Here is a 27,592-nt window from a genome sequence, read left to right on the forward strand (position 1 = left end):
GCAATGCTTTTAATTGTTTAGCCTTTCACAGTACTCATATAACAAACACTGACAATTCCATGACTTCCTCTTAAAAAAAAAATGAAAAACAACATCCTGGAAGACTGTTGCTCTTTTTCTTTAGCTGTTTTTATTGTGATGGTGACACCTAGCTTGGTCAGCAGCTCTCCACCCTGGCACAGGTAAGGCCTGGTGGCAGTCTTGGCTGGGATATTTCCTGGGAATGCCAGCAGATTCTTCGTATGTTATTCGCACACATTTTGTAGGACACAAAGTGCCTCTTGGGAGATGAACGTGGTGAGCACAACTGCTGACGCATCTGACATATTTATAATGTGTGACCAATAAATATAATTATCAAAAAATCAAGTTGAACCATAACAAAAATGATGTCAGAACCGTTTACACTTAGAAAACAGCATGATCATAAATCTGAATGGAAGATATTTTATTTCTAAAATCAGAGTCTATGTGAAAGCACACATTGAATTTAGTGCATTTCACAAAAATAACAAAGCTCCTAATATTAAAAGGTGTCTGGCAACAACGGAGACCTGTAAAACACTGACACGCGGCTTAAAGAGGAAATATCATTTGGAAATCAATCTAGAAAGTTCCAAATGGGTAGACATGCTCTTATTCAATAAGTTAGAACAACTATTAAATTTGGCTCAGGAAAGCAGTGCCTGAATTCTCTACACATCCCACCTCCGTAACCTCTCTTCTAGTGAAAGAGTCCTCATTCTTTATGGTCCCATCACAGCAAAAATGCCTCAGTTTAACTCTTAAAGAGAATCAATTTAGCAACATCTTAACACTTAGATGGTTTTGCCATGTTCAGATCTTTTCTTAGACCTGTTTAGGTCTCTGTTACTCAGGGTCAAAAGTCACAGTTTCACTCTGAGGTTTAACATCATGAATTAGGAAAAACAAGATGTGTTCTCTGTAAGAAACATCACAAATCTGTTTTGTAGGAAACTGTTACCAGCATTTGCAACTAAAGTTTTAAAAATGAACCAGTCAGCTTGCAATGTCACAAGACATTAAATGTCTTCAATTTCAAAATATAAAAAAATACAAAACATAATTCTAATTTCTAACCCTTATTATATGTCTATAAAAAGTCTTATCAAAACTTTAAAATATAATCTTAGGAAATGTTTCTCTTTATCACAATTACCAAATAACTAGTTGGCCATTATTAAAAAATAAAGTCACCAATACTGTGAGACCCAAGGCTGTAGGGAGTTGCCCTCTTAGCTTGCCTTTAAAGGTCTCTTTTTACCTGAGTCATAGGAAATGCCTGGGCTGAAGAACTAGTTCCAGTGCTGCCTTAAATAGCTCTGTGGTCTTCAACATGTTGTTTAAAGTCCCCAAACCTCAATTCCTCCATCATTAGCGTTTTCTAAACAGGTGTACCAAGGAGTATCAACCTCCTGAAAAATGGTTCTGTGGTCAAATTAAGTTGAAAACTGTTACACACAATATTCCTCTTTAGGAGATTCACAGTGTGCATTAGCATTTTTAAAGGTTCTGAGAAGTCCTGCAGTATTTTTGTCTAACTTTTTATCAATCTTAGTTGACCTCAGAATCCCTTTACTGATTAACACTAGCATCAGTGGAGTATACATCCAGCATATCTCAGGTCTCTGCCAGCACTTATATTGGTAACATTTAGAAAGAGCAATGCAGAGTCTTTTGACACAGGTTCTGGGGTTTGAGAGGATTTAATGCCCTGTGTTGACAAGGCACCTGTTCACACTTACTGGCCCCTTGAAGATCAACACAATTCCCTTGTTCCTAATGAAAGTCTTCACTCAAGGGAAGTGGTAATGACAGTCATATAATCTTGGTGGCCTACAGTACAATAAATAGCAGAACTGGCCAAGAATGATCAGTTATCTTCCATAGTTCAGTTTTCCTTTCCAGTATGACTTGATTTTTCTCCATAGCAAATGCTTTTGCTACTGTTCCATAGAACTGGAAGACGATTCTTTTTACCCAGTTCGTCCTGCAGATGAAGTCAATGTGCAGGTAGATTGTCAGGTAGTTCTCTCAGGTTAAAGAGCTGCTCTTCCAAAAAGGCACCCCCAAGGCCGTATTGTTCTTCATGAAGACTAATTTCTTCAGGCGACAAGTGGCTTCCTCCAAGAACAAAGTCTGCAAACCTATTAAGTTTTTGTTTTAAATAAAGTTAATGTTATCACAGAAAGGTTTATTTGAAAGATAACAGTTCCCTTGCTACATATCCTCCTTAATTAAATTGGACTTCGAAGCAACAGAGAATGGCATTTCCACAGTGTGTGTAAAAACAGGAATGGCTTATGTGACGCTTCTAGAGACATTCAGGGACAGCATAGAGAAACAGGCACAAGCACTGAGTGCTGCCAAATGTACCCACTCCTGTTTTCTAATTCCTCTCTTCTTTCTTTCTCATTAGTTTAGATTTATTATTTATTATTTTAGGGTCAATACTTTCTGATCTATAATTTGAGTGTACTGGTATGTGAATAAAGCTATGAAGAAGGGAAAGCAGTAAGGGAAAAGATGCTGGGGCAGATATGCCTCTCTTAGTGACCTTTAAAAATTATTTTCCACATCAGTAGAATGAGAAGCAGATAACAAAGCCCATTCCACCTTTCCCCTCATATGAAAGTTATCATATGGCCTTCCCTATAAAACACATCAGATCAATAATTATTCTGACATTAGCAGTTCTACTGTGTGAGTCAGAGCACTGGGGAGAAGGAAGAGCCTCTGAAAGCCTCCACAGCATGTGTTATCCAGGGAAGTAGTCTGTTTCTAATCTGAAGTAACTGTACCAAACCATCATGGTAGTTTCATAGTAATTCTAACCCAAGCAGTAGTCTGAGTAGCTAAACAGGGCTTACTTCTTAGGAGCCTGGAGTCTGGAGACGGCCAGCCATGATGGAAAACCGGGTCTGCGGCAGGCTTGGCGCAGTTCCTCCAAAGCGCTGGTGGTTTCAGCATCAGCTTGCTCTCTGTATTCATCTTCAGTGAGATACTTGACTGCCAGCTTTTTTGACGTAAACCATTTCTTCATTTTCCTAAGACACGTGGGGCATTTGGTTGCTAGATTCCTAGCTATGTTCAATTATTCAATTTAACCCTTAAGATTTTGAAAATACATTTCTTTGACAGTAACAGTAGTATTTCTTAACTTCCTTTATACCATACTATACTTTTTATTGTTGTTATTGTGAATGAGGTACTTAGAACATGCAGTTTGGGCTTGAGAGTACATTACCCCTCCTCTGGACCATCCTAAAAAATGACCTAAGGCATTTGATAATCAATTTCCAATATATATTATGAAGGAATTCCGGCCAAGATGGAGGATTAGGTAGAAATGCTTTGCTTCCTCACACAACCAAAAGAAGGATAACAACCAATTGAAAAACAATAAACAACCAGAACTGCCAAAATAGCAAACTGCATGGAACTCTGACAACCAAGGGTTAAAGAAACATTCATCTAGACCAGTAGGAGGGAGCTGAGATGGGCATCTGGGCGGGCAGACAAGACTCGTGCAAGGCAGTGGACTATACCAGCAAGGAGGGGCTGGCTCACCAGGAAGCTAGACTCAAAACCTCTAGCAGTAAAATACTATAGGGGTTGGGAAAGCAGGAGAAACTCCCAGTCTCACAGAAGAGTTGTTGGAAAGTGGGGCTAGAGAGGAGCAAGCAAGCAGCATTATTCCCTCTGTGATCCCTCCCCCATAGACAGCGCCACAACCCAGCCAACAGGGTTGCCCCGCCCTGGCAAATAGCTGAGGCTCCACCCCTTACAATATAACAGGTGTGCCGAAACAAAGAAATATGGCCCAAATGAAAGAACAGATCAAAACTACAGAAAAAGAGCTAAGTGATGAGGAGATAGACAACATATCTGATGAAGAGTTCAAAACACTGGTAATTAGGATGCTCACAGAAGTGATTGAGCTTGGTCACAAAATGAAGGAAGAAATGAAGGCTAAACAAAGTGAAATAAAGCAAAATATACAGGGAACCAACAGTGAAGGGAAGGAAATCGGGACTCAAATCAGTATTTGGAACAAAAGGAAGAAATAAATATCCAGCCAGAACAGAAGAAACAAGAATTCAAAAAAATGAGGAGAGGCTTTGGAACCTCTGGGACAACAATTACATGCTCCAATATCTGAATCATAGGGCTGTCAGGAGAAGAGGGACAGCAAGGAATAGAAAACTTATTTGAACAAATAATGAAGGAAAACATCCCCAATCTGGCAAAGGAAATAGACTTCCAGGAAGCCCAGAGAGTCCCAAAGAAATTGAACCCAAGGAAGCACACACCAAGGCACATCATAATTACATTACCCAAGATTAAAGATAAGGAAAGAATCTTAAAAGCAGCAAGAGGAAAGGAGACAGTTACCTTCAAAGCAGTGCCCCTAAGACTGTCAGCTGATTTCTCAAAAGAAACCTGCAGGAAAGAAGGGGCTGAAAAGAAGTATTCAAATCATGAAACACAAGGACCTACATCCAAGATTGCTCTATCCAGCAAAGCTATCATTTAGAATACAAGGGCAGATAAAGTGCTTCCCAGATAAGGTCAAGTTAAAGTAGTTTATCATCACCAAGCCCTTACTATATGAAATGTTGAAGGGACTTATCTAAGAAATAGAAGAAGATAAAAAACTATGAAGAATAAAATGACAACAGACTCATAACTATCAACAACTGAACCTAAAAAACAAAAACAAAAACTAAAGCAAACAACTAGAACAGGAACAGAATCACAGAAATGAAGATCACATGGAGGGTTATCAATGGGGAGGGCAAGGAGGAGAATGGGAGGGAAAGGTACAGGGAATAAGAAGCATAATTGGTAGGTACAAAATAGACAGGGGGAAGTTAAGAATAGTATAGGAAATGGAGAAGCCAAAGAATTTATACTTACAACCTATGGACATGAACTAAGGGGTGAGGGGATGCTGGAGGGTAGGGGGCTGCAGGATGTAGGGAGGATAAAGGGGTGAAAAAATATGGAACTATAATAGCATAATCAATAAAATATACTTAAAATCAATGTCCAATAGAAATGCTAATTGTATCTTTCTTCCTCAGTGACTTCTAATCACACAACCAGACAATTAAAAGTCTGGCTTCTTTATTCTTGGCCTTCTGATTTTCTTGGGCACTAACAGAAGCAAGCCTTTGGGATGTCCTTTTATGGAGTCCCAGTAATCATTCACCACTTATCTTCTAGAGAGAAAAGCAGAAGGATTTGTGGGATGTCACCTCCACCTAGTGGTGGTGATTCTGACTAATCCTAGACAGAGGGAGTAAATACTGTACAAGGGTCATATATGTACAATAAGTTATAATAATTCTTGCTTTGCTACATGCTGAAGGGTTCATGACTAGAACTTTGTCCTAACAGGAAGGTCCTAAAGGAAACAATCTCATAAAAATGGTAACAATGATAAGGTTTTAACATACATATTTATAAATGAATTTTTTAGAAAAGGTTTTGGGTAGCTTAAATTTTAATTTAACCAGATTCCAAAACCTGGATGAGCATCAAAATTACCAGCAGGTGTATTGAACATACGTTTTTTTGAGGATAGGGACCTGAGAAATCTTTTAACTTTTAATGATCGTCTGGTGGTTGATATGCTAGATTAGGGAACTGCTGACATTATTTCCTTCTCCTTTTCTGAATGCCTAGGCTGGTCTCCTTAGAGGAAAAGCCCTGGCCTCTGAGCAGAGGACTGAGGCACAGTCCTGGCTTTGGGGTTCACCCACTGTGTGAACTGGGGCAATTTCTTAACAGTTCTGAGCCTCAGTTTGCTCATATGAAAAAAATAAAAACAGTGACATCTACCTTATGAGGTCACAGTAAAATTAAATGAAATATTTTGTATAAAGTGCTGTTAGCACAGCGAGTGGTCCATAGTAAGTGTTCAATTAAGTATAATAATAAAAAAAATAGGATCTGGCACTTCCAGCCAAGATGGAGGCACAGGTAGATACACTTTGCCTCCTCACACAACCAAAAGGACAACAACAAATTTAAAAACAAAAAACAACCAGATCTGCCAAAAAATCAAACTGTATGAAAGTCCAACAATCAAGGGGTTAAAGAAACATTCATCCATACTGGTAGGAGGGGTGGAGATGGTCAGCCAGGGTGGAGAGGACACACAGCAAGGTGGTGGCTAGAGCACTGGGTGGACAAGACAGCAGCTGGCAGTCCCACATACACGTGCAGATAAACAGGGAGGAACAATCAGGAAGCGAGACAGACTGCACAACCCAGGGTTCCATCTCAGGGAAAGAAAGTCTCAAAACCTCTGGCTGTAAAAACCTGTGGGGGTTGTGGCAATAGGAGAAACTCCTAATCTCACAGGAGAGTTCATTGGAGAAACCCACAGGGTCCTAGAATGTACACAAACCCACCTACCCGGGAATCAGCACCAGAAGGGCCAGATTTATTTGTGGGTAGCAGGGGAAGTGACTGAAAGCCGGCTGAGAGCTGAACAAGAGGCATGCTCTAGGAACCCTCCCCCACATACAGTGCCACAATGCAGTGACGTGAATTGACCCGGCATGGTGAATACCTAAGGCTCCACCCCTTACAACATAATATGTGCGTAAGACAAAGAAATACAGCCCAAATAAAAGAACAAAGCAAAGCTCCAAAAATAGAATGAAGCCATGAAGAGATATCCAACCTATCAGATGCAGAGTTCAAAACACTGGTAATCAGGATGCTCATGAATCGTTGAGTATGACTGCAAAATAGAGGAAAAAGTGAAGCCTATGTGTGCAAAGTGAAATGAAGAGAAATGTACAAGGAACCAACAGGGAAGGGAAGGCATCAGGACTCAAATCAACGGTTTGGAGCAGAATGAAGAAATAAACATTCAACAGGAACAGAATGAAGAAACAATAATTCAAAAAAACAAGGAGAGGCTTAGGAACCTCCAGGACATCTTCAAACATTCCAACATCCAAATCATAGGGGTGCCAGAAGTAGAAGAGGAAGAACAAGAAATTGAAAATTTATCTGAACAAATAAAGAACTTCCCCAATCTGGCAAAGGAAATAGACTTCTAGGAAGTCTAGGAGGCCCAGAAAGTCCCAAAGTTGGACCCAAGGAAGCACACGCCAAGGCACATCATAATTACATTACTCAAGATTAAAGATAAGGGGAGAATCTTAAGAGTAACAAGAAAATAGAGTTACCTACAAAGGAGTTCCCATAAGACTGTCAGATGATTTTTTAAAAGAAATCTTGCCGGCAAGAAGGGGCTCGAAAGAAGCATTCAAATCATGAAACACAAGGACCTACATCCAAGATTACTCTATCCAGCAAAGCTTTCATTTAGAATGGAAGGGAAGATAAAGTGCTTCCCAGATAAGGTCAAGTTAAAGTAGTTTATCATCACGAAGCCCTTACTATATGAAATGTTAAAGGGATTTACCTAAGAAAAAGAAGATGATAAAAAAGATGAACAGTAAAATGGCAATAAACTCACAACTATTAAAAACTGAACATAATAAAAAAACAAAAGCAAAAACAAACTAAGTAAACAACTAGAACAGAAACAGAAAGAAAGATCACATGGTTATCAGCAGGGAGAGGGAGCGAGGAGAATGGGGAAAAAGGTACAGGGAATAAGAAGAATAATTGGTATGTATAAAATAGACAGAGGGAGGCTAAGAATAGTATAGGAAATGGAGAAGCCAAAGAACTTACATGTACGACCCACGGACATGCACTAAAGTGGCGGAATACTGGTGGGAGGGGGAGTGCAGGATGGAAGGGAATAAAGGAGAGAAAAAATGGGACAACTGTAATAGCATAATCAATAAAATATACTTAAAAATCATTAAAAATAGCCACCTTATATTATTAAAATATATTCAGACAGCTCTTTGCAAACTAGGAAGTGCTCTAGAAATCAAGATATTATTTCTCTGGTTTATTATTTAACCTATAAATAAATTCCTGTTTTGTCTTCTAGGTCTTCACATAATTATTCACTAGCAAAATGAAAATTTGAGGAAGTTATATTACATTTTGATTATTATGTTCATGATAACAGAATGCACAAGTGCTTAAAAGAACCATCATACAAAAAATTCTATCCTGGGTTCCTCAAAATACAAGCCTGGCAAATGGCCAGAGGCCTGGAGGATGTGAAGTGGTCAGCATCCTCCTGGCAGAGGGACCTCTGGTAATCCCAGTCACTATCGGGTCCTGACACAGGGCAGAGAGATCAGCCAGCAACAGCCCCTCCAACCTGGCCCTGCCGCTTCTCAGCCTCACCAACATCGGCTGCGTGAGGGCTCTGTCCTGACACTGGTGCACTCCTGAACCTGCGACATCACCACACATGCAGTCACTAGATCCATAAACTACCAGTTATCACAGAGTCTCCTTTGTTTCAGCCAAGTTTACCTCAGAAACATTTCTCAACTCCCTCTTCCACCCTGGTCTCCCTGCCTTACTCCGAGTCCTCATCCTCTCTTGCCTGGAGCATTGTGACGTCTGATGACTGGTCTCCTGCCCCAGATTCTCCCCTTACATCTACCCTCTTCCAGATGACAGACAGAGCCCGACCCACTGCCTGATGAGTGATCATGGTCTCAACTGTGATTCTGGCTTACTGAATCATTTTATTTTCAGATTAGTTGCCAACATTTAAAAATCATTAGAACTCACATTCTAATCCATACTGGCAGCTTTTCGAGAAAACCAGAGGATCTGGTAAAGTAGGGCCCACATTCCCACATGGCAACAATCAGCTCAAGCTGAGTAGTAACTGCCCCGTTTTCAATGAAGCTGCATTGTAAAATCTCCAATAGCCCTCATGGTTACCCCACTGCCTTACCCTGCTCATATTACTCACTCAGTACCTGCTGGGGCCCCGATCATTTGGATACATAACTCCTGTCTAGGCATCAGTCAGGGCGCACTGACTAAAATGCATACTGGTTACCTCCTTCCACTGTATACAGGCTCAGACTAGACTTACTAGCATGGCCTATGATGCCTCCATGAACATCCAAAGCCCATCTCCCTCGCCTGCCTCGTGATGGTGCCAAACTGGGCTTTCTCTCTGTCAGGAAAGCCCTTCCTACATTTAATGCATCCGGTTATTTTGACTCATTAAGGTTCAACCCAGTAATATCACCTCCAGAAACTTTCCTGAACTTTGTATGCTATAGTCCCCGGGCAGGCCTATTTTAACACTTCAAATGTATGGCAATGTATGCCTCTGTCTCAGCAAGTACACCTCAAGGGAAAGGACAGTATCCTTAATCTGTGCACCCCACATGAAAACAGGTGTTCAGTCAGACTCAGTGAATGAGAACAGAGATGAACAACAAAGCTATCACAATAGTAGTTACTTCACCTTTCTATACTTTCAAAAGGTTTAAGCCTTAACTTAAAACCTAAAAGAAAGTCCTAAATATAAATAATACCTTTCTACCATTTATGATTCATTTCTGTTCCCTAACTCTTATCTCATAAACACAACAAATACCTCTAAAGCAGTGTTTGGCCCTAATGCAAGGAAAGATAGAATGAAAGTAGAAATTTTAGGTAACCCAGAGCCCAAGTAATTTTGCCACTGACTTTAGTGAATTCTGGGTGAGCTGTAATAACCTAATGATGGGTGGTACACCTCTAAACACTGCAACGGAGATTAGATCAGATGCTTCCATTCTCTATCCTCCACTCTCTCAGAGGGAAATCTCCAGATGAAATGTAGTTAATTTTGAGATTAAATATGGTATGTCCAAATATTCCCCCAAACAATAAATAAAACCAGAGCTCAAAATGTCACATTTATCAGGAAAAAAGATGCATACCACATCATATAACTGAATGCTTTCACTGGGCGGTGCAGGTTCCTGGACAACAGCATGAGGATCATAACTGCATATGCGAACTGAGGAACGGTGGCACCACCATAGATGAGAAACAGGGACAGGAGCTGCAGTGTCCACGTCAGGAGACATATGCTCTTCTCATCAACCAGGGGCCCGTGTTTGTAACAGAGAACAAAGCTGAAAAACCCAGCTATCAAGACATAGCCTGTAAAAGCAAAAGAATGTAAACTAATATAAATCTGAACTTGAAAATTTATGTGAAAAACCTGTCAGAGCCTTGACTGAGACCTAAGAACATACCAGAAAAAACCTTTAGTTTTGTTTTCTTTTTCCAAAGGAGTAAAACTGAAAAAGGCATTAATAAGGCTAGTTATTCCCTCCATGTGAGATACAAGGCTGACTTGCAATAATTAAGGATATATAGTCATAAATTATTATAATATATGTCTATTTTTTAGTCCAGAGTCCTAAAGGGCAAATGTTATTATGATTGCTTTGGTCAGGGATAAGCCTCAGCATATGTCACAATGTGCCACAAACCCTATTTTTCATTTTTACTTTCTAGTCAAACACAAAAATAAAATTTTACAGTGGAGGTATCAGGCTGTCACTCTTGCAATCCAGTGCTCAGTGTCAGCATTAATAATGGTAGGATGATAAGATATTCTGTGTCCCCTGTGGTGATCCAGTAAAGTGCACATGGCTTCTTAGATATTCCACCAACTGTTTCATTTGTGTCTAACCGGGCCTCAAGATCTCATTTCCAGTTAACAGGAAATACAGGGGAGAGAAAAACAAAGTTAAATTATACCACGAAGGAGTAATCAGAGAAATCCTTGTGAGATATTCTAAGGACAACTAGCTTGGTCTCTTCAGCATATCACTGTGATAAAAAAAGAACTATTACAGATTAAAAGATACAGGACATAACAGATATAAAATATGATTGTGGACTGTATCCCAGCTTATAAAAACCAACCATCAAAGACATTTAGGTAATTTAAACATGGTCTGGGTAATTGATAATTTTATGTTAATTACTAAATATTTTTTAGATTTAATACTTGCTTGACTGTAGAGGAAAATGCTGTCATTTTTTTTAGAGATGCTTAGTGAAGTATTTAGGACAGTGATTTTCAACCCATTTCATTTCATGGCACACATAAACTAATTACTAAAATTCTGTGGCATATGAAAAATTTTTTTTGCTGATCTGACAAAAAATAAGTATAATTTTGATTCATTCACACCCAATGGCTATTGTTGTGTTGGCTATTGTTATTTTTTTTATTTGACAGTCTAAGGGAAAAGAGGTCAGTGTCCCTGACTAAATAGGTACAGCATATTTTAAAAATTCTTGTGGCACACTGGCTCACTGATTTGGGGGAACACATCATGATATCAGTAATTTACTTTAAAAACACTTTAGCATAAAAAGAAAAATGAACTGAAAACATAAAGTCTTAACAAGAAACAAAAAATTTACTGCTTTTGTTTTGGATAAGTAAAGTTATGTGAGAAATTTGGGGTTAGAAGAAAACTAATTCTCTCATTCTCCATTGTTTTTCAATTAAAAATAATTAGAAAAAGGTTTTTTTTTTTGTATCATGAAACAAGGAGAACAAGTAGTTTCTTTTCTTCTTTTTTTTTAATCCTCACCCAAGGACATTTTTTCATTCCTTTTAGAAGGAGGAAGGGGATGAGAGAGAGAGAGTGACACTGATATAAGAGAAAAACACTGATTGGTTGCCTCCCACAGGCACCCTGACTGGGCACCAAACCCACAGCCTAGATGTGTTCCCTGACCAGGAATCAAACTCAAAACTTTTCAGTGTACAGGACAATGCTCTGACCAACTGAGCCACACCAGCCTGGGCCAAGTGGTTTCTTAATAGCCTGTCTGTTTCTGAAAAGTTAAGTTTTCTTTAGTCATTTATATTTAGAATTCCTCATCTTTCATACTGAATACATCAAGAAAAAGATATAAAGAGCCACATTTTAGAGAAGTTTTTTCATTACAAGTTAGATGTGGTCAGAGTTTAACTACAATTCAAAAGCATATGCAGTCAAAAGGGGCAAACAATATTTTGCTCTTTTGATTAATAGTACAGAAAACTAAGTAGGATGTCATAGGGAAAGAGTCTAAAACAAGATCTAATGAACCAAAATCATCAAATATGGGAATAAAATAAAATATTACTTTTAACAGCACTTCTTAGTTCAAAATGAAAATTTAGATGCTGGAAATATAAGCCAAAAGGTGGCCTCTAGTTGTACTTTTCAGATTTCCAATAATTGAATGTATTTTTAAAAAATTTTACCTACCTAATATATATATTCTGTTTTCATACCACAGCCACTTCAGATTTTCCATCAATAGGTACACCATATACACTGAAGCAAACCAACAACCAACCATTAAAGCCCCAAAGGTGCTATACTGTGTGTGGAAGAAAATAAATGGCACAGTTTTTGGTTCATTCACTCTCATAAAAATAGAAGTAAACAAATAAACCCTTTGTATTAGACATTTTTTATATCAAACTACACTGAAGTCAATTCACTACTCTCTAGTGACTGATTAAAGGTATGGTTCGTGAACCAGCAGCTTTGACATCACCTGGGAGCTTGCTGGAATGCAGACTCTCAGGCCCCTGAAACCAAAGACTCCTGAATCACAATCTGCATCTCAGCAGAATACTCAAGTGACTTGCATGTACATTAAATTTGGAGAAGCACTGTTCTAAAGAATAAATTTATCTCAAAATAATGCTGGAATTGCAAGCTTTATCAGAAAAATTAAAACATTATCATCATGAACAACTATTTATTTATCTTCAACTAAGCATAAAGCATTCTGTGTTAGGGAACTAATAATAATAAAGAAATCCCCAGATGTAGCAATACTATTATTCAAAGCATCATGAGAGTCCTCAGCTATGCCAAGACAGGAGAAATTTTCACTTAGCATAGAATGAGCCCCTGTCTCTCATAAGAAAAACACATTATCTAGAAAATAAAGGGGTCTCAAAAAAAAGTACCACCAAGAATTACTATGTAAGCCTACATACAATAACAAGTAAATATGGAATCTCTAGAAAAAGATACATTTTAAAGCAAATTTATACAATGTAGAAATATAATTTGAATTAGGAATTGCCATAATCAATGAGCATTATTTTGATCAATTTTTCACGTCTGTGGATATCTGATTTCCATTTTTATTCATCTGCACATAGTATACATACCTTAGGAATAAACCTTTTCACCAGCAGCAGGAAAAAGACAAATATCATCAGAATACCTAGCACAGTCCCCGAAGAGTAATAAAAAGTAGGGCTTCTGTCAAGACAAGCAGATGAAAGCTATTTAAATGACAAGCCCCAATTCATTATAAAAACATGTTTAACTTGACAGTAGCCATACTCTTATAAAATGAAATGTCTACTTGAAATTTATGATAAATAGCTCACCACTAACTCAAAACAGAATGTCTGGGCTATCTTCTGTTCAGAATCTGGTCCAGCAGTGATTTTTGAGCACCTACCATGTAGCAGGCACTTGTCTGAGAGCTTTACATGCATGAACAACAGCCCCGTGAAACAGCTACCCAGGTCTGAATTTCACAGGGAAGTAAACTAAGGCACCAAGAAGTTAAAGACCTTCCCCAAGTCAGTATCCGCTAACTAGAGGATTCAGGATTCCAGCTCAGCTCCTCTCAGTCCAAGCTTTATGCTTCAGGCTATATAAGCAACATCTCATTTATAAGAACCATGGATATTAAACACATGATTATGCTACAAGGAAGAGCTCAAAAGTAAACGATGTTAAGAATAGCAAGCTAAGAAGTAAAATGTTATTGCAAAGAGATTCCTCTTTCACTAGTGAAGTTGTTAGCAACAAAATATTAGCATAATATGTTTATCAGAAATTTGTTAAATTCAGTCTTCTGTATCAGAGCCTCAAATCTGGAAGGCAGCCTGAATATAATAGAGAGAGCAAGGCATCTGGCATCAGGAAACCCGAGTATAAATCTCAGCCCTGGCAAGAACTAGTCATGTGATGACAGATAATTGTTTTCTCATCTACAAAATGAGAATAATAATACAGAGCTCACATAGTTAAGAGGATCATATAAATTAAAATAATATATGTTAATACGTAATACAAAGTAATATATGAGGAAGCATCCTGTAACATTTACATATCATTACAGTATGAATAACTATTGCTGGTTTTAAAGGCTTTTCAAGCATGAGTTTCAGACCTATTGTTTGCAAAACCTAAAGAAAGAACTACCTACAAACTAGTGTGGTAACATTTAGCATAGCATCAAATATGCCCTATACTTTTTTTGATTCACAAAGTTAAGAAAGTAAAAATGAATACTTACTGACTCAAGGTCTTTGCATAAAAGAAGAGGAAAATGCCTGCCACAAATACAAGGAGGAGTTTGAAATCCACAACTGGAGTAAAAAAAACACATACACAAAACAAAGATTTTGTGTCAATGTAGTGTTAGTGACTAAAGAGAAAAGTCAATATACAGAAATGTCACTCCAGAAAAACTGACCCGAGAAAGTCCAGTATAATAAAAACAGACTTACTGTTGCGATTCACGCGTATTGTATAATTTCTGACAGGCTTCACAGCAAAGCACACAGTCTCCCCATGTGAATCAATGGTTATGGTTATTTCATGAGAGTCATTTGGTGCCCAAAATTTATGAATCACACATTTGATAACAGATAGAATGGTTTCTGGATACTGGCAATTTTGTCTTTCTGTGATATATACAATACTGAGCAGGTCTGAACTGGTAATTTTCACCTATAAAAGAAGAATAAACAATTCCATAAACACAAGAAACTTCTTAAAATGATAAACAGAGGAGTAAAGAGAGCCCAAGACTGGTGAGTAAAGAACAGGCAGATGTATGTGGCATTGTTTTGATGCCACGGACAAACCTACATGCACTGCAGCACAGACACTTTTGAAAGTGGATGTTTGTTCCCCTGAGGTGTGATTGATTAAACTCCCTCTTCTAGCAGGTTATTGTGGCCAAGGGACATGTAAACAAAGAGACAGAAAGTAATAGGTGGCAAACTATTTGGTTATAAACATATGAGAATAGGGTTTATCTATCCACCATTTTCCACTGAGACTGAGAACAGTGCTTCCATCTTCTAGATCAGCCGAACATATGTAATTCTGGCTTCTCCCACCAGCCTCTTGAAGAAGGACCAGAATCCAACCTCTGGTCCCATTCAAGACTCACAGCAAAGCACTAGCTACAATGCCAAGCATGGTGACAACCCAGTCACCATTAAATGGCAACTCTGCTGCTGCCTTTGTCTGTCCTCTATTTCTCTTCTTTGTCCAAGACTAGGGCAAGCCTGAAAAGGAGAGTGAGAGCACCAGCTTTGAATCTCAGGCATCAGGTGGTATCACCTACTGTCTACGTACCCCTCATTTCTCTTGGACTTTAGTCTCTGGCTTACTGTTGTTCTTTCATCATACACGGGATACGCACCAAACTCCTTCTAACACCCTGACCTCTCAGTTCCTTGAACTCCTCTCGTCTTCTGTTCTTGCCCTCTACCCACCTCAGCTAATCACTTCTATGGCCACATGCTGGACCTTGTCAGTCCCAACTGAGCCCCAAATACAGGACGTATTTCATACATCTCACTAGCTGACCACTACCTCCTATTTTCCAGCATGTCCCCTTTAGCACCCTGACTCCAGCAAGCCTTTGATCCCCCCCCAATATCAAGCCTCTTTATCCTGCTCCTCACCCTCTTGATGAACTCAGCCCCTTCTTATCCAGCTGAATTCCAAAATGCATCATTAGGAACCACTGCCTTACAAGTACCCTTGACTCTTGCATCCCTCTTCTTTTGTGATGCCCACCTCCGAAATCCAATGCTCCACATATTCCATTCTTGCATTTGTGCCACTGACTATGCAGGAGAAACATACAGTGGTCTCACTTCACACCCATAACTGTGAACCTGAATGGGACCTGAAAGCTGCAGGTACTCATACCACACATTCCTACCCAGTCACTCTTCTACTCTCTTCCACAAGGATTTCACAACTTCTCCTTCATCAATTCCCCAACACCTCCTCCACCTCCTCCACCTCCTCCATCTTGGCTGGTGATCCTCCTACTTTAAATGGAAAACATCAGAAAATAATGTTGACCAGCCCCTACCCCATAACCCCACCCGTCGGCATCTGCAGGCACATGTTCTACTTCTGGCCTGTGGGGAGGCAACTCTGCCACAGATATCTGCGTGTTCGATTCTCAAAGCAAGCCCCCAACTTTTCCACTGGATCTGATCCACCTTTGCCTACTCAAAAACATCCCACAGTACTTATTCCTGCTCTTCTAGACCATTTCTATCAGCATACAAATATGCCGACATTTTCTCAATAAAAAAGCCTTCTATTGATGCGACTTTCCCCTGCAGTCTGCAGTTCCTCTCCTCCTGTTCTCTTTAACCAACTCCAGTCAGGCTTTCGTTTCCATCAAGCTGTCCTTGACACAGTCACCAGTGGCCTCCGTGTTCCTAATTCAAATGATCAATTCATTCTCAATTATCTTATTTAATCCATCAACAGTATTTGGCACTGTTGATCATTCCCTTTTCCTTATTACACTTTCTTCCCCCAGGGCTTCTTGGACATCTTCACTAATTGCTTCTTCTCCCTCTCCTCTGCTGACCCCTTTCTCGTCATGACCCAGGCTTAGTCATTGGTCCTCTTCTCTTCTCCATCTAAACTCACTCCTTAGCCTCACTGCTTTAAGCACCATTTATAAATATGCATCGCTGCTCACTTTTGGGAAAAGAAACACAGGAAAGATATACCAGAAACTAATAAGACTACCAACAAGGGTTTGCAGAGAGGGACAGTGACACTTCTCTGAAAATACCTTTGTGTATTTGTGAATATTAATATTGTACATACCAAAACATAACAAAATCAACCCTGAAATGGGAACAAATAAAAACAAATATATCTCAAATGAATAATATAACCATATTGAAGGAAGAAGGGTGGAAATAAATTGACCCAAGTAACTTCTGAGCCCAGTATTTACACTATATACCCTCAAAATAAAGATAAAAACACACTGTAAACAAATATTGAACTCTTATTACTAGGTTTATTTTATACAATGCTATGGCTTACAAATATGAAATTATTTTTCAGTGTATTCTAGGATTAGGCAAATAAATCAATATATTGAGTACAATGGAAACCAGGTTTTTCTAAGAAGGAAATTACAAATATGGAAAAGAGGAAGGTTAGAATTAACTCAATAAATAGTATTGGAGAAATCAGAACGGATGGCTTTCAATACAGATAGAAATAGATATGTTTGCAGGTAAATGGTAAATGGTTGTGTATGTGTGTATATACATATGACAGTGATATTGTAGTAGCAATAAACATAACTAACACTGAATGCTCCTTGGAAAAATATATGATTCCAGAGCTGGGTCTAAGAAATTACGAGATAAGCCTGGAACTTCTTGTTTGCAGAAGGTAAGGCAGTGATCAAATAATGGGCACAAGTTTAAAGGTCACAGGAGCTAGTTTGAAGGGGCTCCTACTGGCCAAATCTAGGGCAATTTTAATACCAAAACAAAAATCAAAAAGCCCAACTAATGGATTTTAGTCCAATGAATGATTGGCAATCCCTGAGATTATGTGGATATAAGTAAATTGGAGGAGGAAAAACTCATGAATGTAGAAGATAATGGAATTAGAAAAATCACCCTTTGACAAACATCAGGATAACTGACTCAGGCAAGCATCATTAATGGATAATAAAACCAGGTGATGAAAGTTTGAGGAGGAATTGGATCTCAACATAGTCTTAAATTATGTGCTGAAAATATTCTCTCCCTACATAGGTGAAATTAGTCATTTTATAGCAGTAAAACTCTAAATTGACAGGTACAACCTTAACCAAGTGATCAAAGAGTGTATAAATTATCAGTAATGATACAAATCAACATCGTGTAACTACTAATATATCCTAGCTATCCCGCAGCCTAGAACACTCTTTGCCCAGATACCTTCTTGGGTAATGTACTCGCTTTGTTGAAATCTTATTCAAATGTTACCTTCTACCTTGACTACTCCTTTTAAATACTGCAAAGTGCCTTCCATCTCCCTCAATCCACTTACCTTATACTACATTTTCTTTTTTCATAGCACTTAACTAGTTTTATAATTTTCTTCTCTTTTACATTCATAGCTTACCCCACCATATCCCACCAAGAGTGTAAACATTATAGGAAGAAGTATCTGTTTTGTTTACTGATATATCCTAAGAGCCTAAAATTCCTGGTAATTAGTAGGTGCTCAATAAATATTTGTTAAATGTTGAATGAGGTAAAGTACTGTGCTGTCAAGAGTAACCACTATATCTTGGCCATACCTGGGATCAGAGGTAAACTCAGAATTTCTAGAGGGGCTTGGGATAGCAATTATTTTGGAAAGTAAGCAAGAAGGTATTTTCTTGACCTCTGTCTACATAGCAAGTACACTGTACTCACTTAGATAGTGTATTTATTTGGAGTGGTTTGGAGAAAGGCTGGTAAAGAAAATGCAGAATTAAATGTTCCTTCCCCCCCACCCCTCCTCTTAAGCCACTGTGTATGATCTGCAAGTCAGCTTTCATACTGATACACAGCTCTAAGTCATACAAAAGCTACTTTTTACTCTTGAACTAGTACATTTTAATTCCCTGTTCCTAAGACATGATTTAAAAGAACTGTCTTACCTGCACAGTTGACCATATGTATTTCCACTTCCACTCCACTTGGGAATTTTGATTGTAGCAATAACAGTGTGATTCAGAAGTACTAATTAAATCCATTTCCTTCAAAGCTTTGCACACTGGAACTGAGATATAGAAAAGAAAATACATTTCCTAAATATTTAATTTCCCAGAATCTTATTTTTTCTTTTTTATTCACAGGGATAATGGTAACTTTTTATATTCTATGGCCGATAAATTTTTCTACATGGTAATTATAGTGCTTCAGTCCTCCCAACCTAGCAGGAGATAGACCAAAAATTACAGTCCGGTGTCAATATTTTTACGACATTTGGAGGACGCTATAAGAGCACAAAGAATAGTCATTTCTTCAATCCTGAAGTAGAGGGAAAGAATTGAAGGCAGATTCCCGGAAAAGAGGTAATGTGAGTGAGGTGCTCAATAATTAAGCTGGAGGCAATGAAACAGAAGTCAGGAGTAGGGGTGGTGAATATGTACAAAATCTGGAAATGAGGGAAATCACAGAAGTGGTTCAGCCATTCACAAGGATGGAATGTAGGAAACACATGAGGACATTTCAACACCTGCAGTTAGAGAGGTAAGCAGTGGTTACTATTACACTACGGAATGTGGACTTCATGCTGAAAGCAGAGCATAAAGGAGGTAAGTACCGAAGTCTCAGCAAGAAACTGTTGACACTCAAAAGGATTTAACTGAAAAGAATTAACGAACCTGTAGGCAGGTTAAGGCATTGATGATAAGGCACCACCAACAACAGAAAGCCTTCAACACCCTAGGCCAGGGGTGTCAAACTCATTTTCACTGGGGGCACATCAGCCTTGTGGTTGCCTTCGAAGGGCTGAAATAATTTTAGGACTGTATAAATGTAACTACTCCTTACCTGTTAAGGAGTTAAGATTACATCCAGCTCTTTGAATGCAACTGAGAGGCTGATGTGACCCCCAGTGAAAATGAGTTTGACACCCCTGCCCTAGGCCTTAAATGGTAAAGGGAGGACCAGGCCTTATTGGAGCTACTGGTGGGTGGGGGTGGGGGGTGAGCTAGTCTGATGGAATGTAATCACTGTCAGAACTTCAGTGGATCGGTGGGGTAAGGGTATGGGTACCTCAGCCTGTCTCTCCTGCCTCCCCTACAGTGCTTCTCACTGGCCAAACCCAAGGGGAAGCCAGGGGGCAAAGAAGCAGGTGATACCATAGAAGTCAGCTTCCAGGCACTGAGCAGGGGAGGAAAGGGCAAAAATGGATCAGTGGTAACAAAGAAAGAATAACCAGTTCAATAAAGAAGTCACAGGAACACAGTCATGTTTTAGAAAGAGCATTCTTTAAGCAATATGAGATATTAGAGGGGAAGAAGACTGAAAGCAGAACCACTAAGGAGACTACTGAAACAATTCCAGCAAGGCATGAACTAAGTAGGAAGTAGAAAAAAACAGACTGAAGAGCACTTAGGAAGTGGAATCAACACCCTTAAGAGATTCATTAGGTAAGGGAGACCAAGATGATGTGAAGGCTCTGATAAATGGAGAGATGGCAAGGTCCTTCACCCAGATAAGGAATACAGGGTGAAACTTGTGCAGGGAATGGAGAGATGAGTTCAATTTTGGATATACTGAATTTTGGTTGGTGGGACTAAGTGAAGATGGGTAGGTCTGCAGCACAGGAGAAATATGAACTAGAGACAGATGTAGACACACACACGTGTGTGTATGTAAATATATGTATGTTACATATAATACACAAATATATAATAATTAACATATAACATAACACAATACAATATAATAGAGAAAGGCAGGCGTTCGTTATATTAGAGTGGCTAAATATAGTAAATGCCGTAAGAAAATTATAAAGTGATAGGGTTCATCTGCTGCTGTACTTGAATTTATTGTGAAATGAAGTGAGATGAAAATAATAAATTCTTCTAGATCCAGGATAGGGTGTAACCACTATATCTGTCAACAGGAAACAGCAACAGGGATTGATTATGGGCACAGAGAAATGGTATTTATCATCCAATTCCACCCTCTCCCCATCCCCCTAAAGAATGTGTGGTCAGCTATTTCTCCAGAAAAAACTCAAATGAAGTTAGCACAACCTGCTGCACCAAAGTTGGGGAAGAATTGAGTAACCAGTAAAAACTAGTCAACAATTACTTTCATTTAGGGGATAGTATTGAATAAGCCCAAATAGGTTCGTGTTCTGGCTAGAAGCATCCTTGGCATTAGGCTAGAGAAAAGTGAGACAGACTTGGGGAAAAGACACTGTGAATGCCCACTACTTCCTGAAACATAACTGCATAAAGGTCACAAACCTACCAAAGCAAGAAAGTCACACAAGGATCCAGTATCTTCCACTGTGACACTGTCAAATCATTTAATCGTCACTGTTAACATTTTGAGGAAATGAGTATGTTTTTAAATATACCAACAAACTTACAGTCTGAGAGTCTGAGGTGCAATTACAAGAATTCAGGTTAAGAGGCTGGTGTTAAAAAGGCATGAGAAGAAAGCCTTAGAGGCTGTTAAATACAAGACACTAACAATGAAAAATGCATTCCTGCATCATCTGTTTATATATAAGAGCGAAAAGGAGAATGCAGACACAGTGCTACCAACACATGAAGCAGCCAATGCTGAGGTGTATTCTTAGGTATATCTGAGATGCAAATACTCCTGGGTGAGGGCTGCACACCGGAGAGGGCACTTCAGGGACATGAAAGGGCTGCGGCCAGCTGTATAATGGACAAATGTCAAAGAAGACAGTGTAGAACTTGGAAGAGCCTGAGCAACTGTGATGAGAACATACCAACACATTCACAATCCTCAACTAGTGAGCAGGAGAAGCAGGAGAGAAAGAAGGGCTCTGGATTCACCTTCCAATCTCCCATGTTCTGCCTCCACACAGCTTCCTGTGGGCTCTCTGAGCAGGAACAGAACTAAATCAGGTGGCTAGAGTTGGGAACTTTATGATGGAGATCCCTAACAAGAGAGGAAGTCCTATGTGTCGTTGGAAAGGGAGTACATTCCAGTGGGGCAGGTGACGAGCATGAAGTCTAAGGGCCCCAGACCATTACAGTAATGTTAACTTCCAGGCAGTTCTTTCTTCAGAGTTACTTCTATTACCAAATACTCAGTACCAGGAACTTTTCTTGTTGGGGCTTCCAGAGTCCCTCCCTGCTGTCCCCTCTCCTAATGGGCTCCACTACTTCAAGGGCTGCAACACTTCCCATAACAGGGAACTGCCATCTCGTTAGTGGTCTAAGGGAATATCTTCTTTGGGCCTGAGCTTTGCAAACAAGCACTATCTTCACACTGAGGTTTTCTTTCATTTGGTCTTAAGACTGTCTCCTAAATCATTGATATTTATAACTCTTAAGAGCATGATGGTCAGTTTAAGTATACTGCAATAGTTTGAATTTAGGTGTAATGCTTCTCTGTTGTCCAAGCTACCGTCCTCTCGCACTTGGACTACTGTAATGGCCTTGTAGCTGGTCTCCCTGCTCCCAGAATTGCCACTATGATTTCTCCCACAACCTGTTCTCTAATCAGCACATAGGTCTTTCAAAACCATCAATCAGAGTACATGAATGACCTACTTAAAACCCTCCATAACTTCTCATCGAGCCCATAATGAAATTCACCCTCACTTCGAAGGACCTGAGTACCTATGACCTCTTCCACTTTCCCTTCCCTCCACTTGGCTGCTCTGGCCATACCAACCCAAATTTTCCTACTATTCTGTGCAAGGGCACTCCCAATTTCTCACCTGCGTCTTCAAGTACTAAAGGAGGTAGGTTGCCCTACTAATACCTATAGAAACATCAATGTGTGGTTGCCTCTCGAGTGCCCCCAACTAGGGACCTGGCCCGCAACCTAGGCACCTGCCCTGACTGGGAATCGAACCAGCAACCCCTTGGTTCATAGGCCTGCGCTCACTCCACTGAGCTACACCAGTCAGGTCTTCTGACACCTATAGAAACACTACTGAAACCATGTTGCAAACAATGTCTCCCTAGGAATTGTCCAGGCTTTTGAGATGTAGTTGATCTAGAATTTATACAATACACGAGACATTACAATGTGTCAACATTTCATGGTATCCTCTGGCTGCCCTCATTTTTATCACTTCTCTCCTCAGGTGAATGCATTTCAATCAACCCACACAAGAATTCCTAAATATCTAAGTAATTAGAAACTCACAGCCACAAGAAGCTACAAGCCTAGCTCCAAGAGAGTTCATGTGAACCTTAAGGCCTAGGCTAGTTGGATGAGGCATAAGACAGTGACTTGTGACAATCAAGATTGTTATCATGGCTAGACTAGTGTCTTCCTAGAGACAAACAGATCTTTTTATCTTCGATCAGCTTCAAGAGGCACACTGGTGTGCTGCAAGAATTTTTAAAGCACGCAATACCTGACTCTTCAGTCAGGAGCATTGACATCTTTTCCCTTAGTTTGTCAAATAAAAAAATGACAACAGCCAACACAAGAGCTGTCCAATGTGAATGAATTAAAATTATACCTATTTTTTTGTCAGATTGGCAAAAAATATATTTTTTGGTGTGCTGCAGAATTTTAGTAATTAGTTTATGTGTGCCACGGGATGGAAAAGGTTGGAAACCACTATCTTAGACTGTTTATAAAGGTATGTCTTTCCTAGGCCTCTCTTCCCTTCCTCAATCTTCTTCTAAAAACATTTCATTGTTCAGTTTCTACTTCTATCTCCACCTGAGGGTGGGAAATAGGAAATGCAGCCAGCTTCACAACTTCATCTGAATGCTCTCACAGTTCAAGCCCTGACACTGAAGGCTGTTTGCAGATGTCATTTGTTCATGGGGCCTCAGTCTTAGCTGGTTCATTCCACTAGGACGGGACTAGCTGGCCCACAACAATATCAACAAAATCTCCTTACAATGCAATCCAAAAAACAAAAGTTTCTAAGGATTCATAAAAAGGCAACAATAATCATTCATTTGTCAGGAGAGAACAGCTGCCTGGGGAGACCTACTGCTTCCATTTGGGGCTGAAATATGTCTGCACCTGGGAGGGTACCCCATAATTTAGGTATTTACATCCTCAAACCTGATTCAGATCAGGAGAAAGATCTGGAAGTAATAGCTATCCCAGCTCTGGCTCATTTCCCAAGCACTTAGTGGTATCTGGGGACCTAGCCTGAATGCCATCTTACTATGGCTCCCCCAACAAAGCTGCATCTCTAAGCCATGGAATGAGCATTGCCTTCCTTAACTCCCTACCATCTTTGGCAGACTCTCTTATCTTTTCAATCAACCTGAATATAGAGACAGTATATTTCTGGACAGTCGTGCCCCAACTGCTAAGACAAAGCACAATTACTTATATTATCAGAGGATTTAAGTCAGGATTACCTTAACCAATGAGATCCCTTAGTTCATTTTAAATATCACTCAATTTATAAATATTAAATTCATCTAAGACTACCTATTCTATATAAAAAGGGACAGCTGCATATCACCTGCTTTAACTAATAAATTTAAAATCACTCCTTTGTAGTTCTTTTGTCATTAATTAGTTTTCCTAAATGTATAGATAAATTTAAGTTAAAAGAGTTTAGTCATACAACAAGCAAAGAATTTAGTCATTCATAAGGTAAAGGATTCAGTCAAAACTTCAGAAAAGGGCAGGTAGTACTTAAATTTACTTGTATTATAGAATACAATTATGCCAAGAGTAAAAAACACAAATACTCCTCAAACCTTAGCAGATCTTAAATGACCTCCAACATGAAAATATTTCAGCAATGTTTCTCCTGAAAATTTAACCTTACATGGCCCTCATATGAGAAAAAAAAAAACTTCAGGTGGAAATATAACAGAACAATAAAATCACTTATTAGACTGTCACTTTCTCTAGTTGGACTATAACTGCTTCTCTTTTGGGACAAGGAGAATAGGGGAAAAAAGCAAAAACCCACACTGTCAAAGGAGTTGTTAGCATGTAGCACCAAAGTTACAAAGGTAACCTCTTTTCCACTAACCTTAGGTTTTTTTAAAACATGAATTCAATAGAAATCTTAATTTTTTTATTTCCCCAAGAACATGCATAGAAAATGAAACTGAAAGTAGCACATGCTAATGCATATTTAGGTATGATTTTTAACTTCAAGTATTGATTTTTCTTCTCCCATAAGTGAATTTGAATACTGTGGTTTCAAATGGCCTGTTGCTATATAGTTCAAGCCTGGGAATTCAATGCAGTGGCCTGAACTTCATCACAGGACAACCCATGGTTTCTAGGAACCTCCCCCTCAGTCTCAAACTACTGGTGATTCTCAGCTTGAAGTTTCTCTTCCTCTCAGCCAGACCTGCCCTCCTGTGTCAACTGCCTCTGACTTTACTTCAGATAGGGTGACAGAAAGCTGGCCTCAGTGTAGATGTTCTCCATTCCATGGCAAGGTGTATATGTGTGGCAGAGATGGAAATTTAGAGCAGGAAGTATCGCCTAATCCAAGCCTTTCACATTAAAGATGTCCCCTATTTAAAAGGAAGAACCAGTTGTTTGATCTCAAGGTCCCTCATTAAAACTAGGACTTTTAGGGCAGCAATGGGTCTTAGACTTAGCGTAATCCAGAGGTTCCAGCAGTGCCATTGGCCCACCACAGGATCAAAGATGCTTCATAGTCTGTGTTGTGAAGCCTATCTGGAATGGCAAATGTCGCTCTAAGGCTCATAAATTGCTTTTTTTCTTTTTAGCTGTGGGCTACAATTTTATCAACTCAGTGGGCATCCTGCATGTGTCAGGCAGAAGAGAAGCTCTAACAGGCACTTAGGTATGGCTTTGATTAACAAAATACAGAAGTGAAATGTTAACACTCAAGTCTGGTGATAAAAACTTGAAAAACATTGGATTCATTGAGGCAAATAAAAAGGTGAGGAAATATGGAAAACATTCAGCAATATAACGCCTTCATTTTACTGATGAGAAAACTACAGTCTGTAAAGATTCGTGCTGGCTGGTATAGCTCAGTGGATTGAGAACAGGCCTGCAAACCAAAGGGTCGCTGGTTTGATTCCCAGTCAGGGAACATGCCTGGGTTGCAGGCCAGGTCCCCAGTGGGGAGCACGTGAGAGGCAACCACACACTGATGTTTCTCTCCCTCTCTCCTTTCCTTCCTCTCCCTCTTAAAATAAAATAAATGAAATCTTAAAAAAATATATATTATGTGCCCGAACCAAGGCAATTCTATAAATGGGTGGATGCATGTAACGACTGTGCTAGAACACAAGGTTCTGGGTGTTGGTCCAGGGCTCCTCATACTATTCCGGCTGGTATCTTGCTCAAAAACCCTCCTGCTTGCCAGTACTGTGATTTACTTTTCCATCAGTACATGCTGGCCACATTTCTTACTAAGCACTCATTTTCCGATCTGTAAAATGGGTTTATCAATGCTACCCCCACCCAGGGCTACTATGGGTATCGAATAAAATAATGCAGTTAAAGCACTTTAACACTGCCTAACACAAAGGAAACACTCCACAAATGTCTATTCAATGTAAACTGACGTAAAACAGTTCCCCCAGGTGATTCCCCAAGATTTCCTCTGGTTGGCAGCTGTGGCACACTCTCATAATCGCCTTATCCTTAGACAAAGAACCCTGATTTACTGAGGTGGGGATGGCTGGGCAGCTAAAAGCCCACACCCGTTGCCTCCGTGGCCACTAGAGGTGGCCAATGGGATGGCTGGCGCGGCTCAGTTGGTTGGGCGTAAGTCCCGCAAACCTGAAGGGTCACAGGCCCGCTTTCTGGTCAGGGCTAGTGCCTGGGCCTCTGTCCCCTCCCCAGTACCAGTGATTGATGTTTCTCTCACAGGCATGGTCCTCTCCTCTCTGGAATCAATAAAAGGAAAAGCGAGACAGAATTGCTGGGCAGTGATTCCAGGAAACCTTTTAAAGTACTTCATGGGAGTAAAGTGGAATAGAAATGTTAAGCTCATAGGAAATTAGTAGCAGTTCTAGAGTTAGAATTTGTGCCAGGATCCTGAGAGCAATGGACATATAACCCGTAACAACACTAGGAGCAGCTACCATTTCTTGTTTCTCTGAGCTTTATGTGTGAGCAGTTAAGGGACTCGCTTAAGGTCACAGAGCTAGTCAGGGGCAGGGGAACTTCAGTCATATTCCGAAGCCGAAGCTGAACAGAGAATACGGCCTTCAACCTAAATGTACGTACCAGACAAAGCCCTGTGCTGCAAGCCGGCAGACTAGGGTCAGCTGTGCCAGTGACTAGCTGTGTGACTTGGAGCGAATCAAAACATCTCTGACCTTAGGTTGCTGCTTCTGTAAAAGGAGAGAATGGGCCAGACTTAGAACTGTGCGGTTGCTTCTGGTCCTAAAAACACAAACTGTCCACGGCCCAGCAGAGATCAGGGAAGGCCCCGCGGGCAGAAAGGAAGGTGGGGGGCGCCCGCGTGGTGCGCCTCACGCGGGGCAGGGGCGCGCCCACCGGCACCCCAGGCCTCGCCGCCCCGGGCGGGGGGAGCGCCCGCGCGCGGACCTGGCGGACGGGCTGGAGTCGGGGAGCCGGGGAGGGCGTGTTCGCACCTGCCGCCAGTGCCCGCGGTTACCTGACAAGGCCGCCACGACCGCCTCCTCCCCGCGCACCGCGCCTGCGGGCCGTGCCGCCAAAGGCGGCAGCCAGAGCAGCACCCAGCACCACCTCGGGGGCCGCCGCATTCCGCCCGGAGATCAGCTCAGCGCGGCGAGACCCCTGGAGGGCCTCTCGGGCCCAGAGCAGCAGAAATGGCGCGGGGTCCAGCGGGGGAGAGGGGCGGGGCGGGGCAAGGAAACAGGAGGCGTCCTCTGGCGGGAAAGGCGGCGGCCCCACCCCCGGAGGCAGGGGCGGGGC

At 40.4% G+C, this 27,592-nt stretch overlaps 1 protein-coding gene across 4 annotated transcripts; it reads right to left on the reverse strand.

The window, feature by feature from the left end:
- On the reverse strand, positions 1–27,592 carry NEMP2 (nuclear envelope integral membrane protein 2). 4 transcript variants are annotated; one of them, XM_053918878.2, is made up of 10 exons: positions 27,312–27,590; positions 26,918–27,024; positions 18,694–18,815; positions 14,498–14,720; positions 14,284–14,356; positions 13,139–13,232; positions 12,216–12,330; positions 9,870–10,095; positions 2,892–3,068; positions 1–2,168 (listed from the first exon to the last, which is right to left on the reverse strand). In XM_053918878.2, exons 3-10 carry the CDS (start codon positions 18,787–18,789, stop codon positions 2,024–2,026), a joined length of 1,149 nt encoding a protein of 382 aa, XP_053774853.1. In that variant the 5' UTR covers positions 18,790–18,815; positions 26,918–27,024; positions 27,312–27,590; the 3' UTR covers positions 1–2,023. The 4 variants fall into 4 exon arrangements, with proteins under 4 accessions (XP_053774853.1, XP_053774854.1, XP_053774852.1 ...); XM_053918879.1 differs by having other exon boundaries at positions 27,289–27,417; XM_053918877.1 differs by lacking the exon at positions 26,918–27,024 and having other exon boundaries at positions 27,312–27,592.

Source organism: Desmodus rotundus, chromosome 2, assembly GCF_022682495.2.
Source record: "Desmodus rotundus isolate HL8 chromosome 2, HLdesRot8A.1, whole genome shotgun sequence".
Classification (NCBI taxonomy): domain Eukaryota; kingdom Metazoa; phylum Chordata; class Mammalia; order Chiroptera; family Phyllostomidae; genus Desmodus; species Desmodus rotundus.

Bases quoted from the DNA above. Each gene is read 5' to 3' on its own strand.
- NEMP2 (XM_053918877.1), bottom strand. From the start codon at position 27,420: ATGCGGCGGCCCCCGAGGTGGTGCTGGGTGCTGCTCTGGCTGCCGCCT. The intron at 12,331-13,138 runs GTATGTATACTA...TTCCACACACAG, and splicing joins TGAAAAGGTTTATTCCTAAG to TATAGCACCTTTGGGGCTTT. The intron at 10,096-12,215 runs GTAGGTAAAATT...TTGCTTTTACAG, and splicing joins AAACAGAATATATATATTAG to GCTATGTCTTGATAGCTGGG.